This window comes from Gopherus flavomarginatus, chromosome 2 (genome assembly GCF_025201925.1).
Source record: "Gopherus flavomarginatus isolate rGopFla2 chromosome 2, rGopFla2.mat.asm, whole genome shotgun sequence".
Classification (NCBI taxonomy): domain Eukaryota; kingdom Metazoa; phylum Chordata; order Testudines; family Testudinidae; genus Gopherus; species Gopherus flavomarginatus.
The window spans coordinates 174,200,159-174,215,781 of NC_066618.1; the positions used below are offsets into that span (position 1 = coordinate 174,200,159).

Genomic DNA, 15,623 nt, shown 5'->3' on the forward strand with positions numbered 1-15,623 from the left:
AGTCCTATTGAAATCAAGAGGAAATAATGTTAAGAGTGTGTTTAAGTTCCTTCCTGAATTGGGGCCTTTGAGCACAACTTGTTATTCAGAAAACCGGGTTTATCTATAACTTTATGGAAATCAGTGAAATGCAAGATGAGATCCCAATAAAACTAATATTATCACAGATATTCTATACTATAACTACTCAGAAGAACAAGTAACCATTAATTGTCTTAAATACATTAAAAAATAATTAACAGTCAAATAGGAAGCTGCCACCTGGACAGTTTTACAATGCAAAGCAAGACTCAGGAATCTCTCTCTCCTTTGAATACAAGAGAAAACAAGGATTTTTAGTTTGTCATAATACATTTTAAAAATAAAAGTTTGCTATTTTTTTTAATTAAAAAGAGTTCTGAATAAATTAACAGTGATGGCTGACATTGAAAGCTGCAGCTTCCCCATGCATTCAAGTGGAAACAGTGCTACCTGATTCCCACCCCATAGCACCAGACCAGAGTTTTTGCTGAGAAACTTTAGTACAATGGCAGCTTCAGAGGTGAGACGAGATACACTGTTTGGTTACCGAGATAGTGAAACAGTGACAGATGATTATAATAGCTATTTTAAAAATTAATTTTCAAGAAATATTTGTATTTAGTAAATAGCTACATGCCTACAATATTATGACTAATCATTGGAAACTTCCTTTAAGGACCTCAACGTTTATAAAACTGTTACATTTTAGTAAAATATCTGTGTATGTTTCATGACCATTTTCACAGGATTTTATCCCAAGCACTTTTAATTAGTATATCACAGAATACAACAACTGAACACTGGTAACACTGAAGCTAGCCTGAAAACAGGATGGCAACATGACTCAGCTAACTGGGACACTAGACTTCAGCAGAAATCTTGGATTTCCCAACCAATTTGTTGGACCATTATAGTGACTACCAAAAGCACTGCAGACACATTACACACTAGCATGTGGGAAAAATGGAAAGAGTCCAGCGGAGGGTAACAAAAATGATTAGGAGGCTGGAGCACACGACTTATGAGGAGAGGCTGAGGGAACTGGGATTGTTTAGTCTGCAGAAGAGAAGAATGAGGGGGTATCTGATAGCTGCTTTCAATTACCTGAAAGGGCGTTCCAAAGAGGATGGATCTAGACTGTTCTTAGTGACAGAAGTGTCAGAAGTGACAGAAGTGTCTCAAGTTGCAGTGGTAGAGGTTTAGATTGGATATTAGGAAAAATTTTTTCACTCAGAGAGTGGTGAAGCATGGAATGGCTTACCTAGGGAGGTGTAATCTCCTTCCTTAGAGGTTTTTAAGGTCAGGCTTGACAAACTCCTGGCTGGGATGATATAGTTGGGAATTGGTCCTGCTTTGAGCAGGGGGTTGGACTAGATGACCTCCTGAGGTCCCTTCCAACCCTGATATTCTATGATTCTACAGTCAAGATCAGCTTTCAGTAAAGCGTCACGGTAGCACTGCTCGGTCAGCACCCTTACTGCTTGGCCTGTGAAACTGTAACATCAATAGATCCAGGAAATGTGGCATTATCTTGTCCTGCTTGATGTTAGCCATTATAGTGAAACAGGAAGTATATTACAGGAATGAGAATCAGGAGACCACAGTCCAAAAGAGGAGACTAAAAGGTAACCAACTACCAATCAATTTAATGCCTTTTGGCAAATCATTACTGTACCTTTGCCTGAGTCCACAGTCGTGTGATCAATGGCCAGCCAGCAAAGGCAATGAGACCAAAAGTAAGTGTAGAGCGATAAAAAAAGCTGAAAACCTAGTAAAAAATTTCAATAAGAAAATGAAAAACAAACTTTAATAAAAGCAACATTTCCTCAAGCAGATAAAAAGCTAGCAACGAGGTCCTTTATAAATACATATTAATAAAGTACTTACTAATATTTCAATTCCCAGAGCACCAGCTACTAAGAATCCAATAGACTGACCCAGAGGAAACACCAAGACCAATGACGCAAGGTCTTGAATAACTCTGAATCTGTTTAGGAAGATTGCACAGGATAATCATTATCTTTAGTTAAAACAAATTAGATAGAATCACTGCCATAAATTAGGAGGTTTAAGAGTGTAAGTGCTCAGAAGCAGCCCTCATTTTTTTAACTTTACACATTATTTTAACACCACCATCAGAACTACCTTCATCTCTATGGCCTACTGAGTTTATGATTATTTACATTAAGTTCAGCATCCACTGAAACTGATGAAAAATTCAAAAGCGTTGACAAAAATATGCCTGGTTAGCTTTATTAGGTGTCTAATTAAATAGGTCAATACTAAAAGCCAACAAGAGCATGTCCAGTTTTCTTTGGATAATACAAACAGCCAATATGTCAGACAGGTAATGGCAACCGCAAACTTACAAATATTTCCATAATTGAGTGTATTTTTTCAGCATACGTCAGAACCATCAACCAATTTTGCAGAATTAGAGCCTGATTCAGAATGCTGCTGGGTGTCCTCCACTGCAGTGGGGGTTGAGTGTTCAGCACTTTGGACCAGACTTAGTTTGAAAAATCACTGAAAAAAGGATCGTTTTGCCCAACTTATGAAATCAGTTTCTGCGAATTTCACTCCAACACATTAGGAACTTGCTCCAGGAGTTAGACTCTAGGGGAAGCTTCTCCCACATCCTGCAATGTTATTTTGTTTTTGGAGAGTATGAGACCATTTTTATTGGTCAAAAAAATTTCCAAATAGAAGAGGTATCTACTAGAAGGGCCAAATATAGCTATCAGTTTGGAAACTCCACTTCACCTGCTAGGGAGAGATAAACCAGAGTGTCCTGGAATGTCCTGGAAAATGAATACTTCATAAAAGGAAGAAAAACATTTCTCAATGACTTTTGCATAATTTGATTGTCAACAAAGGGTGGGGCGGAAAAGAGAAGCGAGATGAGTTTATGAATCAGCTAGATTCTTTACTTACTCTTTCACAACTGCATACCATACTGGCACCGGTAACAGACAATATATGTAATATGTCCACGGACAGGTTTGAATCAGCAGGAAAAAAGCTATTAATATTCCAATAGCTGCAAAACCATACAAGAGGAGAACAGTAGATGCCTGAAATGCAAATGATTCATATAAATGTTCCTGAAACAGTACTCTAATATTTCAAACTCCAAAATACTATTTCCCAGTTATCTGATGCACAGTACATCAAACATTATTCCAAGAGAGCAGCTACACTAATGTACAAGGCAGTTCACCAGCAAAATGTATAGTGTTTCCAGGCAGAAAAATACTTAGGAGTGGCATTTAGACATGTAGGGCTGAATTTTCAAGCAAAAGGACTTACAGTAAACTGCATGTGAAAAACATGTTTCCACAAACTGGTACATACAACACTGATTCATAGATTCATAGACTCTAGGACTGAAAGGGACCTCTGCCCTCATGGCAGGACCAAATACTGTCTAGACCATCCCTGACAGACATTTATCTAACCTACTCTTAAATATCTCCAGAGATGGAGTTTCCACAGCTTCCTGAGGCAATTTATTCCAGTGTTTAACTACCCTGACAGTTAGGAACTTTTTCCTAATGTCCAACCTAAATCTCCCTTGCTGCAGTTTAAGCCCATTGCTTCTTGTTCTATCATTAGAGGCTAAGGTGAACAAGTTTTCTCCCTCCTCCTGACGACACCCTTTTAGATACTGAAAACTGCTATCATGTCCCCTCTCAGTCTTCTCTTTTCCAAACTAAATAAACCCAATTCTTTCAGCCTTCCTTCATAGGTCATGTTCTCAAGACCTTTAATCATTCTTGTTGCTCTTCTCTGGACCCTCTCCAATTTCTCCACATCTTTCTTGAAATGCAGTGCCCAGAACTGGACACAATACTCCAGTTGAGGCCTAACCAGCGCAGAGTAGAGCGGAAGAATGACTTCTCGCGTCTTGTTTACAACACACCTGTTAATGCATCCCAGAATCACGTTTGCTTTTTTTGCAACAGTATCACACTGTTGACTTATATTAAGCTTGTGGTCCACTATGACCCCTAGATCTCTTTCTGCCATACTCCTTCCTAGACAGTCTCTTCCCATTCTGTATGTGTGAAACTGATTGTTCCTTCCTAAGTGGAGCACTTTGCATTTGTCTTTATTGAACTTTATCCGGTTTACCTCAGACCATTTCTCCAATTTGTCCAGATCATTTTGAATTTTGACCCTGTCCTCCAAAGCAGTTGCAATCCCTCCCAGTCTGGTATCATCTGCAAACTTAATAAGCATACTTTCTATGCCAACATCTAAGTCATTGATGAAGAGATTGAACAGAGCCGGTCCCAAAACAGACCGCTGCGGAACCCCTTGTTATACCTTTCCAGCAGGATTGGGAGCCATTAATAACTACTCTCTGAGTATGATTATCCAGCCAGTTATGCACCCATCTTATAGTAGCCCCATCTAAATTGTATTTGCCTAGTTTATCGATAAGGATATCATGCAAGACCGTATCAAATGCCTTACTAAAGTCTAGGTATACCACATCCACCGCTTCTCTCTTATCCACAGGACTCGTTATCCTACCAAAGAAAGCTACCAGATTGGTTTGACACGATTTGTTCTTTACAAATCCATGCCGGCTATTCCCTATCACCTTACCATCTTCCAAGTGTTTGCAGATGATTTCTTTAATTACTTGCTCCATTATCTTCCCTGGCACAGAAGTTAAACTAACTGGCCTGTAGTTTCCTGGGTTGTTTTTATTTCCCTTTTTATAGATGGGCACTATATTTGCCCTTTTCCAGTCTTCTGGAATCTCTCCCGTCTCCTATGACTTTCCAAAGATAATAGCTAGAGGCTCAGATACCTCCTCTATTAACTCCTTGAGTATTCTAGGATGGATCTGTGCATGCACAACATACTTGAAAATCGAAGGGAGTTATAGTTACTCAGTATTTTGGAAAATAAGGACACTTCTATTTAGGTGTCTAAATATACATTTAGAAAAATAAATTTTAGCACCCAAGCTTGCATAACATTTACTATGTCCAAAAGTTCCAACGTAAAATTCCATGTGCACATTTGTTTCTTTTGTGTAAGAAATTAGTAACCAAACTGGAATACAATTCCTTAATTACTACTGGAAAATCCAACCCTCTTTTCAGGAACTACGGACTGATTCTCCACAGTCTTCTCTTATGTGAGTAAGGTTTTTCTGTGCAAGGTAGGTCTGCAAGAAGAGGTTTCAAGTTTGCATTTATTTGTTGAAATTAATTTATTTGGTATTAATCGTCTTTTTTCTAAACCTTATTGGATTTTGAAGTTAAGAACATAAGAATGGCCGTACCGGGTCAGACCAAAAGTCCATCTAGCCCAGTATCTGTCTACCAACAGCGGCCAATGCCAGGTACCCCAGAGGGAGTGAACCTAACAGGCAAAGATCAAGTGATCTCTCTCCTGCCATCCATCTCCATCCTCTGACAAACAGAGGCTGGGGACACCATTCCTTACCCATCCTGGCTAATAGCCATTTATGGACTTAACCATCATGAATTTATCCAGTTCTCTTTTAAACGCTGTTATAGTCCTAGCCTTCACAACCTCCTCAGGTAAGGAGTTCCACAAGTTGACTGTGTGCTGTGTGAAGAAGAACTTCCTTTTATTTGTTTTAAACCTGCTGCCTGTTAATTTCATTTGGTGACCCCTAGTTCTTGTATTATGGGAATACGTAAATAACTTTTCCTTATCCACTTTCTCCACATCACTCATGATTTTATATACCTCTATCATATCCCCCCTTCATCTCCTCTTTTCTAAGCTGAAGAGTCCTAGCCTCTTTAAACTTTCCTCATATGGGACCCTCTCCAAACCCCTAATCATTTTAGTTGCCCTTTTCTGAACCTTTTCTAGTGCCAGTATAATGTTCATACAAGAAACAAAGAGAGGTGGTTATTTTTATTTTTATTGTGATAGCTTCTAGAAGCCCCGGCCCCATTGTGCTAGCAACTGCAGAAACTCATCACAAGAAAGATGAGCCTTGCCCTGAAGAACTTACAATCTAAGTATAAGACTATAGACAAGAGATGGCTATAGATAACTACCGTTTAAAAGCTTCTAGACACAGCTAGCCCTGTTAATGATTTTAAAAAATTTGGCTTTTCCAAAGAATTTATAACCTAAAGAGAATATTCCTTTTAGTAGGCAAGAGAGAATGAAGTTTGTTTTATCACAATTGTTTATTGCGGAATAAAGGGCCTGTACGAAAGAGGAATTTCAGAAAATATAAAACTCTGATGTACATTTAGAAATGGATGAAATTTTCTAAACTCGTAGGCTACACTTAAAATAGCACTAGTGCATATCCATCACTGCTATGTCTACAAAGAGGAACATTAAATAAGCATTTTCCTTTCTTGTCACAGCTTTTATTTACACTGATTCAGGAACCACTCACTGTAATCTGGGAACATTCTGATATTTGAAAGGTTAAAGTTTCATTAAATATTTTTGTTCTGAAGCCCATTATAACTTGATATAACATGAAAAAGCCTTAGGACCCAAGGGCAGTCTTTGGTACATTATATGCTGACAAAGCCTAAAAAAACCAACAACTCTATCTATTGTTTTTCTTCTATAAGTTGTGTCAACTTCTTTGAAAGGAGTGAAAATATACAAAAGCAGCAAACAGTCCTGTGGCACCTTACAGACTAACAGACGTATTGGAGCATGAGCTTTCATGGGTGAATACCCACTTCGTCAGATGCATGTATAAAAATATATAGTGGGATATGCAAATGTATTAAACATGTAGGGGAGAGCAGCCCACGTAGCTAGTGTAAAGCATTCATTCCTCTTCCTTCCCCTGACCCGGCCCCACAACAACAGGGCGGCGTTTTGAAGGGGTACCGCCGGTTCTCTCTGGCTGTGCAGCTGTCCTCTGCCCATGTGCACAGGGCACATTCTGAAAGGGGCTTGGGAAGGGGGGTGGATAGGGGCTGAGGACCCAGGGGGGCGGTTAGGGGCAGGAGGTCCCGGGAGGGGGCGGTCAAGGAACAAGGGGCAGGGGGGATTGGATGGGTCAGGGATTCTGAGGGGGGCAGTCAGGGAGCGGGAAGTGGGAGGAGGCACACTGTTTGGGAAGGCACAGCCTTCCCTACCCGGCCCTCCATACCATTTCGCAACCCTAATGTGGCCCTCGGGCTAAAAGGTTTGCCCATCCCTGATCTAAACTGACAGGAAGTATCAAATCTAAATGACTTTTAAAATAAAATTTCCGGTATGTTATGTCATATTAAGTTAGGATAAGATGTCACATTGAAAACTGACCTAATGCAACTCATTCTATCAAAAATGTTAATATATATCTGTCATAACTATAAAGGGAAGGGTAACAGCCTTCCTGTGTACAATACTATAAAATCCCTCCTGGCCAGAGATACCAAAATCCTTTTACCTGTAAAGGGTTAAGAAGTTCAGCTAATCTGGCTGACACCTGACCCAAAGGATCAATAAAGGAACAAGATATTTTCAAATCTTGGTGGGAGGAGGGGGAAGGCTTTTGTTTGTGTGCTCTTTGTTTTGGGGTTGTTCGCTCTTGGGGCTAAGAGGGACCAAAAATTAATCCATGCTTGTCATAACCTAGTCCCAGATTTGGACCTTAGCGTCCAAAATATGGGGGTTAGCATGAAAACCTTCAAGCTTAGTTACCAGCTTGGACCTGGTAAAGCTGCCACCACCCAAAAAATTAGTGTTTTGGGGCACTCTGGTCCTCCCAAAAACCTTACCTGGGGACACCAAGACCCAAATCCCTTGAGTCTCACAACAAAGGGAAATAAACCTTTTCCCTTCCCCCCTCCAGGTGTTCCTGGAGAGATACACAGAAGAAGGCTCCGTGAATCTAAACAGAGGGATTCCACCCTCTCTATTTCCAGTCCTGGAAACAGAAGTACTTCCCTCTTCACCCAGAGGGTATGCAAAGTCAGGCTAGTAAATCTAACACACACAGATTTCCCCCTGACTTCTTCCTCCCACCAATTCCCTGGTGAGCACAGACTCAATTCCCTGGAGTTCCCCGCCCCCCCTGCAAAGAAAAACTCCAACAGGTCTTAAAAGAAAGCTTTATGTAAAAAGAAAGAAAAATACATAAAAATGGTCTCTCTGTATTAAGGTGACAAATACAGGGTCAATTGCTTAAAAGAAATATTGAATAAACAGCCTTATTCAAAAAGAATACAATTCAAAACACTCCAGCAACTACACACATGTAAATACAAAATAAAAAAAAAACATATAAATCACTGTCTTATCTTTTTTGTACTTACAACTGGAAAACAGAAGATTAGAACGCAGGAAACAGAAAAATCCTTCCCATAGCCGAGAGGGACAGATTCAAGACCAGAACAAAGGACTCACACACAAACTTCCCTCCACCCAGATTTGAAAAAGTCTTGTTTCCTGACTGGTCCTCTGGTCAGGTGTTTCAGGTTACTTCTTTTCAGGTGAAAGAGACATTAACCCTTAGCTATCTGTTTATGACACGCCCCCCAAATTGCAGACAGTGGGGAAGCTCACTGGCGGCGATTTCCTCCTAGAACTTTAAAATAAACAGATTAATACAACACATGCACCTTTACATATACCACTAAGTATATAACTAACAGACTTCTACATTTTAAGAATACTTTTCAGCTACTGGATTCTGGGAAACTCTCATGGGAGAGAGCATCAGCTACTTTGTTAGAAGCTCCTGAGATGTGCGGAATTTCAAAATCAAAATCTTGGAGAGCTAAACTCCAACGAAGAAGTTTCTTGTTGTTTCCCTTGGCAGTATGAAGCCACTTTAGTGCAGCATGGTCAGTTTGTAGCTGGAACCGCCGTCCCCAAACATATGGGCGTAGCTTTTCCAGAGCGTACACAATGGCATAGCATTCCTTTTCACTGACTGACCAGTGACTTTCCCTCTCAGACGATTTTTTGCTGAGAAACACGACAGGATGGAAGTTGTGATCCGTTGCTTCCTCCATGAGAACTGCTCCTATACCACGCTCTGATGCATCCCTGGTTACTAGGAATGGCTTGTCAAAGTCCGGGGCCCTGAGCACAGGGTCAGACATGAGCGTTTCCTTAAGTTGGGTAAAGGCCTTTTGACACTCATCAGTCCAGTTAACTGCATTTGGCCGGGTCTTTTTGGTCAGGTCGGTCAGTGGGGCAGCAATTTGGCTGTAGTGTGGTACAAATCGCCTGTAGTACCCGGCCAAGCCTAAGAAGGATTGAACCTGTTTCTTTGACCTTGGGACAGGCCACTTTTGGATAGCATCCACCTTGGCCTGTAGGGGGTTAATGGTTCCTCGACCCACCTGGTGTCCCAGGTAAGTTACTCTGTTTTGGCCTATTTGACACTTTTTGGCCTTAACAGTTAGTCCAGCCTGCCTGATGCGCTGAAAGACCTTTTCCAGGTGTAGTAGGTGTTCGGGCCAGGAGTCCGAAAAAATAGCCACATCATTGAGGTAGGCAACTGCATATTGTCCCAGTCCTGCTAGTAGACCATCTACCAGCCTCTGGAAGGTGGCGGGTGCATTTCAAAGGCCGAAAGGAAGGACATTGAATTCCTACACCTCCGCATGGGTGACAAATGCTGACCTTTCCTTGGCAGGTTCATCTAGCGGTACTTGCCAGTACCCCTTGGTTAAGTCTATTGTAGAGATGAACTGGGCACGTCCCAACTTCTGCAATAGCTCATCGGTGCGTGCATTGGATAGTTGTCTGGACGAGTTACCGCATTTAGCTTAAGGTAGTCCACGCAAAAGCGTATTTCCCCATCTGGTTTGGGTACCAGAACCACTGGAGATGCCTATGCACTGGTAGATGAGCGGATTATACCCATCTGTAGCATGTTCTGGATCTTCCGTTCTATAGCAGCTTGGGCATGAGGAGACACCCGGTAGGGTGGGGTTCTGATTGGGTGAGTATTACCTGTGTCAATGGAGTGGTATGCCCGTTCAGTCCGTCCTGGGGTGGCTGAGAACAATGGGGCGAAGCTAGTGCACAGCTCCTTGATTTGTCGCCGCTGCAGACGTTCCGGGGTGGTTGAGAGGTTCACCTCTTCCACGCCACTGTCTTTTTTCCCTTCATAGTAGACACCGTCAGGCCATTCAGCATCATCTCCCTGGACTGTAAACTGACAAACCTGCAAGTCTCTGGAATAGAAAGGCTTGAGAGAATTAACATGGTACACTCTGGGCTTTAGTGAGGAATTGAGAAATGCTATGAGGTAGTTCACAGTTCCCAGGCGCTCTTGGACCGGGAATGGCCCTTCCCATGATGCTTCCATCTTATGGGCCTGTTGCGCCTTCAAGACCATAACCTGGTCTCCTACCTTGAAGGAACGTTCTCTGACATGTTTGTCATACCAGGCCTTTTGCTCTTCCTGAGCATCTTGTAGGTTCTCTTTAGCAAGGGCTAAGGAGTGTAGGAGGGTGCTTTGTAGGTTGCTTACAAAGTCCAGAATGTTAGTTCCTGGAGAAGGCGTAAACCCCTCCCATTGCTGCTTCACCAACTATAATGGCCCCGTAACCTCGTGACCATACACAAGTTCAAACGGTGAAAACCCTAAACTGGGATGTGGTACAGCCCTGTAGGCAAACAGCAACGGCTGCAACACTAGGTCCCAATTATTGGAGTATTTGTTGACGAATTTACGTATCATGGCCCCCAAAGTTCCATTAAACGTTTTCACCAGGCCATTGGTTTGATGGTGGTACGGGGTGGCAACCAAGTGGTTCACCCCATGAGTTTCCCACAGTTTTTGCATGGTTCCTGCCAGGAAATTAGATCCTGAATCAGTAAGGATGTCGGAGGGCCAACCTACCCTGGCAAAAATGTCTGTTAGGGCCAGGCACACAGTATTAGCCCTGGTGTTGCCTAGAGCTACTGCTTCCGGCCATCGGGTAGCAAAGTCCACGAAAGCCATTATGTACTGCTTTCCTCTGGGTGTCTTTTTTGGGAAAGGACCCAGAATATCCACAGCTACTCGCTGAAATGGGACCTCAATTATGGGGAGTGGCTGGAGAGGGGCCTTGACCTGGTCTTGGGGTTTTCCCACTCTTTGGCATACCTCACAAGACCGGACATACTTGGCAATGTCCTTGCCCATCCCCTCCCAGTGGAAGGACTTCCCCAACCGGTCCTTGGTTTTGTTCACCCCAGCATGGCCACTGGGATGATCATGGTCTAAGCTTAAGAGCTTCCCCCGGTACTTAGTTGGAACCACCAACTGTTTTTTGCGGCTGCCATTCTTCCCGGTGTCCACCAGAAAGAATCTCCTTGTATAAAAGTCCTTGGTCTATAACAAACCGGGATCGATTAGAAGAGCTGAGAGGCGGTGGGGTGCTCCGTGCCGCCGCCCAAGCTTTCTGAAGGCTGTCATCTGCTTCCTGCTCAGTCTGGTACTGTTCCCTTGAGGCTGGGGTCACCATTTCTTCCTCAGACTGTGGACTTGGGCTTGGTCCCTCTGGAAGCGATGTAGGTAATGGGGTTGTTTCCGTTGCTGATGAACCGCTCTCTGCTGGTGCACCTGAGGGTATTTCAGGCTCTGGCTGAGCCTTTTGGGTATGGCTGTCTGTTGCTTCTGCCAGTTCTGGCTCGCTGGCGCCCACTGGCGTTGAGTTTGAAGATGGGGTTGCAATTGCTGGTGTTGGTTGCTGTTCCAGTTCCAGGCCTGGGACTGGAGGTGCTGTGGCTGTTTCAGTGGTTGGCATGGAATCCGGGTCCACTACCTCTGTCTGGGTCTCTGGTAACACAGACGGGGCGTCTGTGGACGGCTCAGGAACAGGAATGGGTTTGGAAGCTTGTCTGGTTTGGCTGCGTGTAACCATTCCCACTCTCTTGGCCTGCTTCACCTGGTTGGCCAAGTCTTCCCCCAGTAGCATGGGGATGGGATAGTTGTCATAAACTGCAAAAGTCCACATTCCTGACCAGCCTTTGTACTGGACAGGCAGTTCAGCTGTAGGCAAGTCTACAGCTTGTGATATGAAGGGGTAAATTGTCACTTTGGCCTTTGGGTTGATGAATTTGGGGTCTACGAAGGATTGGTGGATAGCTGACACTTGTGCCCCCGTGTCTCTCCACGCAGTAACCTTCTTTCCACCCACTCTCAAATTTTCCCTTCGCTCCAAGAGTATTTGAGAGGCATCTGGGCCTGGGGATCTTTGGTGTGATGGTGGTGTAATGAACTGCACTCGGATGGCGTTCTTTGGACAGTTGGCCTTGATATGTCCCAGTTCATTACACTTAAAGCATCTTCCATCTGATGGGTCAGTGGGTCGAGGTGAGTTACTGGAGACTGGTGAGATGGAAGAATAGTGTGTCTGTGGCTTTACTTGGGTTGTAGGTGGGGTTTTTGGTTGCCCTCGGTTGTAGGGTTTATGGTCAGTGTGCCCTCTGGGGTATTTGTTCCCCTTGACAGTAGCTTTCTTGCTTTCTGCCACTTCCATCCATATGGCTACACTCTCCCCCGCCTCGGTGAGATTTTTGGGTTTTCCATCTTGTATGTACCGTGTTATGTCCTCAGGAACACCATCCAAGAACTGCTCCATTTGTATGAGGAGGTGCAGTTCTTCCAAGGATTTAACATTGTGTCCTGATATCCAGGCCTCATAATTTTTCCCAACGTAGTAGGCATGTTTGGGAAATGACACATCTGGTTTCCACTTTTGGGTTCTGAAACGCTGACGGGCATGATCCAGGGTTATCCCCATTCTGTATCTGGCCTTGGTTTGAAAAAGCTTATAGTCGTTCATGTTCTCCTTAGGCATTTCAGCTGCCACCTCTGCTAAAGGTCCACTGAGCTGTGGGCTCAATTCTACCATGTACTGGTCTTCAGAGATGCAGTACCCAAGATAGGCTCTTTCAAAATTTTCCAAGAAGGCCTCGGTGTCATCACCTGCCTTGTAGATGGGAAATTTCCTGGGATGTGGAACCATAATTGGTGAAGGGTTGTTAGGATTGGCTGGAGCCAGTTGCTTAGCCTTTTCTAATTCCATGGCCTGTTGGTGGGCTTCCCTCTGGAGTTCCATCTGTTTTTGTTGTTTTTCCATGTCTCGGCGGTGGGCCACCTCTTCTTCTTCTAGTTTTCTGTGGTGGGCTGTAGTTTTGGCTTCTTGTTCTCTTTTATGGGCTGCCTGTTTGATCTGTTCTTCTCTTTCTTTCAGCTCCACCTCTTTTTCCCAGTTGTTGCCTGTGTTCTGCTTCTTTGCTTTGTACTTCAGCCTCCATTTTTGCCTTAGAAGTCATGGTTCCTGTTTTCTTGTGTTGGGGTGCCCTCTGGTGTTTATTGTCTGAATTGCAGGCTCTGTTGTCTCCTGGGGTCTGCCTAGCAACAGTGCCTTTTTCCCTTTCTTCCTCTAGCTAATCTTTTAAATGTAAAGTAAACTAGAAAAACCACTTTATTTGCATGTGTATAGTGCTGGTATTTGACTCCTAATGGGAGTGCTAATGTGTCACAAAAGACCCTTTTGTCACAGCTTAATGATTCCTTGCTTAATATGCAAGCCAAAAACTGCCAGAGAGAGCAGAAAAAAAAATTCTCTCTGGTTCCTTTTAAAACCAAACCGTTCCTCTCTGCTTAAAAGCCCCTAGCAGAGAAAAGAAAAATATAATATTCCTACTGGCTTCTGGATTCTATCTTTCCCACAAACACTGCCACCATGTCATAACCTAATCCCAGATTTGGACCTTAGCGTCCAAAATATGGGGGTTAGCATGAAAACCTTCAAGCTTAGTTACCAGCTTGGACCTGGTAAAGCTGCCACCACCCAAAAAATTAGTGTTTTGGGGCACTCTGGTCCTCCCAAAAACCTTCCCTGGGGACACCAAGACCCAAATCCCTTGAGTCTCACAACAAAGGGAAATAAACCTTTTCCCTTCCCCCCTCCAGGTGTTCCTGGAGAGATACACAGAAGAAAGCTCCGTGAATCTAAACAGAGGGATTCCACCCTCTCTATTTCCAGTCCTGGAAACAGAAGTACTTCCCTCTTCACCCAGAGGGTATGCAAAGTCAGGCTAGTAAATCTAACACACACAGATTTTCCCCCTGACTTCTTCCTCCCACCAATTCCCTGGTGAGCACAGACTCAATTCCCTGGAGTTCCCCCCCCCCCCCCGCAAAGAAAAACTCCAACAGGTCTTAAAAGAAAGCTTTATGTAAAAAGAAAGAAAAATACATAAAAATGGTCTCTCTGTATTAAGGTGACAAATACAGGGTCAATTGCTTAAAAGAAATATTGAATAAACAGCCTTATTCAAAAAGAATACAATTCAAAACACTCCAGCAACTACACACATGTAAATACAAAATAAAAAAAAAACATATAAATCACTGTCTTATCTTTTTTTGTACTTACAACTGGAAAACAGAAGATTAGAAAGCAGGAAACAGAAAAATCCTTCCCATAGCCGAGAGGGACAGATTCAAGACCAGAACAAAGAACTCACACACAAACTTCCCTCCACCCAGATTTGAAAAAGTCTTGTTTCCTGATTGGTCCTCTGGTTAGGTGTTTCAGGTTACTTCTTTTCAGGTGAAAGAGACATTAACCTTTAGCTATCTGTTTATGACAATGCTCTCCAAATCTTTCTGAACAAGTCTCTCATATTTCAAACTTGTAAGTAAGAGCCAGGCAAGACGTGTTAGTTTTATCTTTGTTTTCTCAACTTGTAAATGTTCCTTTTGCTAAAGGGTTTACCTCTGTTTGCTATAACTTTGAACCTAAGGCTAGAGGGGGTTCCTCTGGGCTCTTTGAATCTGATTACCCTGTAAAGTTATTTTCCATCCTGATTTCACAGAGATGATTTTTACCTTTCTTTCCTTAATTAAAAGCCTTCTTTTTAAGAACTTGATTGATTTTTCCTTGTTTTAAGATCCAAGGAGGTTGGATCTGGACTCACCAGGAGTTGGTGGGGGAAAAGAAGGGGGAATGGTTAATTTCTCCTTGTTTTAATATACAAGGGTTTGGATCAGTGTTCACCAGGAATTGGTGGAGAAGTCTCTCAAGGCTACCCAGGGAAGGGTTACAGTACTTGGGAGGGAGATATTCTGTGGTGGGAGGTGGACAGAGTTTCCCAAATAACTCCTAATTTGAGTGGTGGCAGCAAAACCAGATCTCAGCTGGTAGTTAAGCTTAGAGATTCTCATGCAGGTCCCCATATCTGTACCCTAGAGTTCAGAGTGGGGAAGGAATCTTGACAATATCTTTTGGCTCCACAACTTGGTCCCAAATTGCAGATGAAAGGAGATTCACAGTTTCTGTGGATGTTTAAACATAGGAAAAACTGATAAACTTAGAATTCTTCCTAAATTAAATAACACATTGTTTTAAGGGAATTGTTTTCGTGAGAAGCATAAAAATCCACACACAGTTTTAGGAGATGTTTAACATAAACAGTCCTATTAGTCAGTCTGGATTAACAATCACAAGATATTTTAATATTAAATAATTAGAATTAAGGGCGAATATGTATTTACACTGCCATGTTCTTCTGATGTTAAGCCAATATGAAAGATGGGAGAAGTTAGTTTATATTCTCCTACCTCATACAGAATTACCAGCAAAATGGTTGTCACTAGCATTAAATAAGAAAGGCCAATATTA

The 15,623-nt window shown here is 42.7% G+C and overlaps 1 protein-coding gene across 8 annotated transcripts in view; it reads right to left on the reverse strand.

Moving 5' to 3' along the window:
* The window catches only part of PIGN (phosphatidylinositol glycan anchor biosynthesis class N), a 187,621-nt gene that overhangs the window by 74,251 nt on the left and 97,747 nt on the right, over positions 1-15,623 (reverse strand). For all 8 annotated transcript variants that reach the window (XR_007772540.1, XM_050939909.1, XM_050939910.1 and 5 more), the window contains 3 exons: positions 2,956-3,095; positions 1,909-2,008; positions 1,697-1,789 (listed from right to left, as the gene is read on the reverse strand). Coding sequence is in view for 7 of the 8 variants with exons in the window: in XM_050939909.1 (XP_050795866.1) it covers positions 1,697-1,789; positions 1,909-2,008; positions 2,956-3,095 (333 nt within the window). In the remaining variant the exon portion in view is untranslated. The remainder of the gene's footprint in view (positions 1-1,696; positions 1,790-1,908; positions 2,009-2,955; positions 3,096-15,623) is intronic.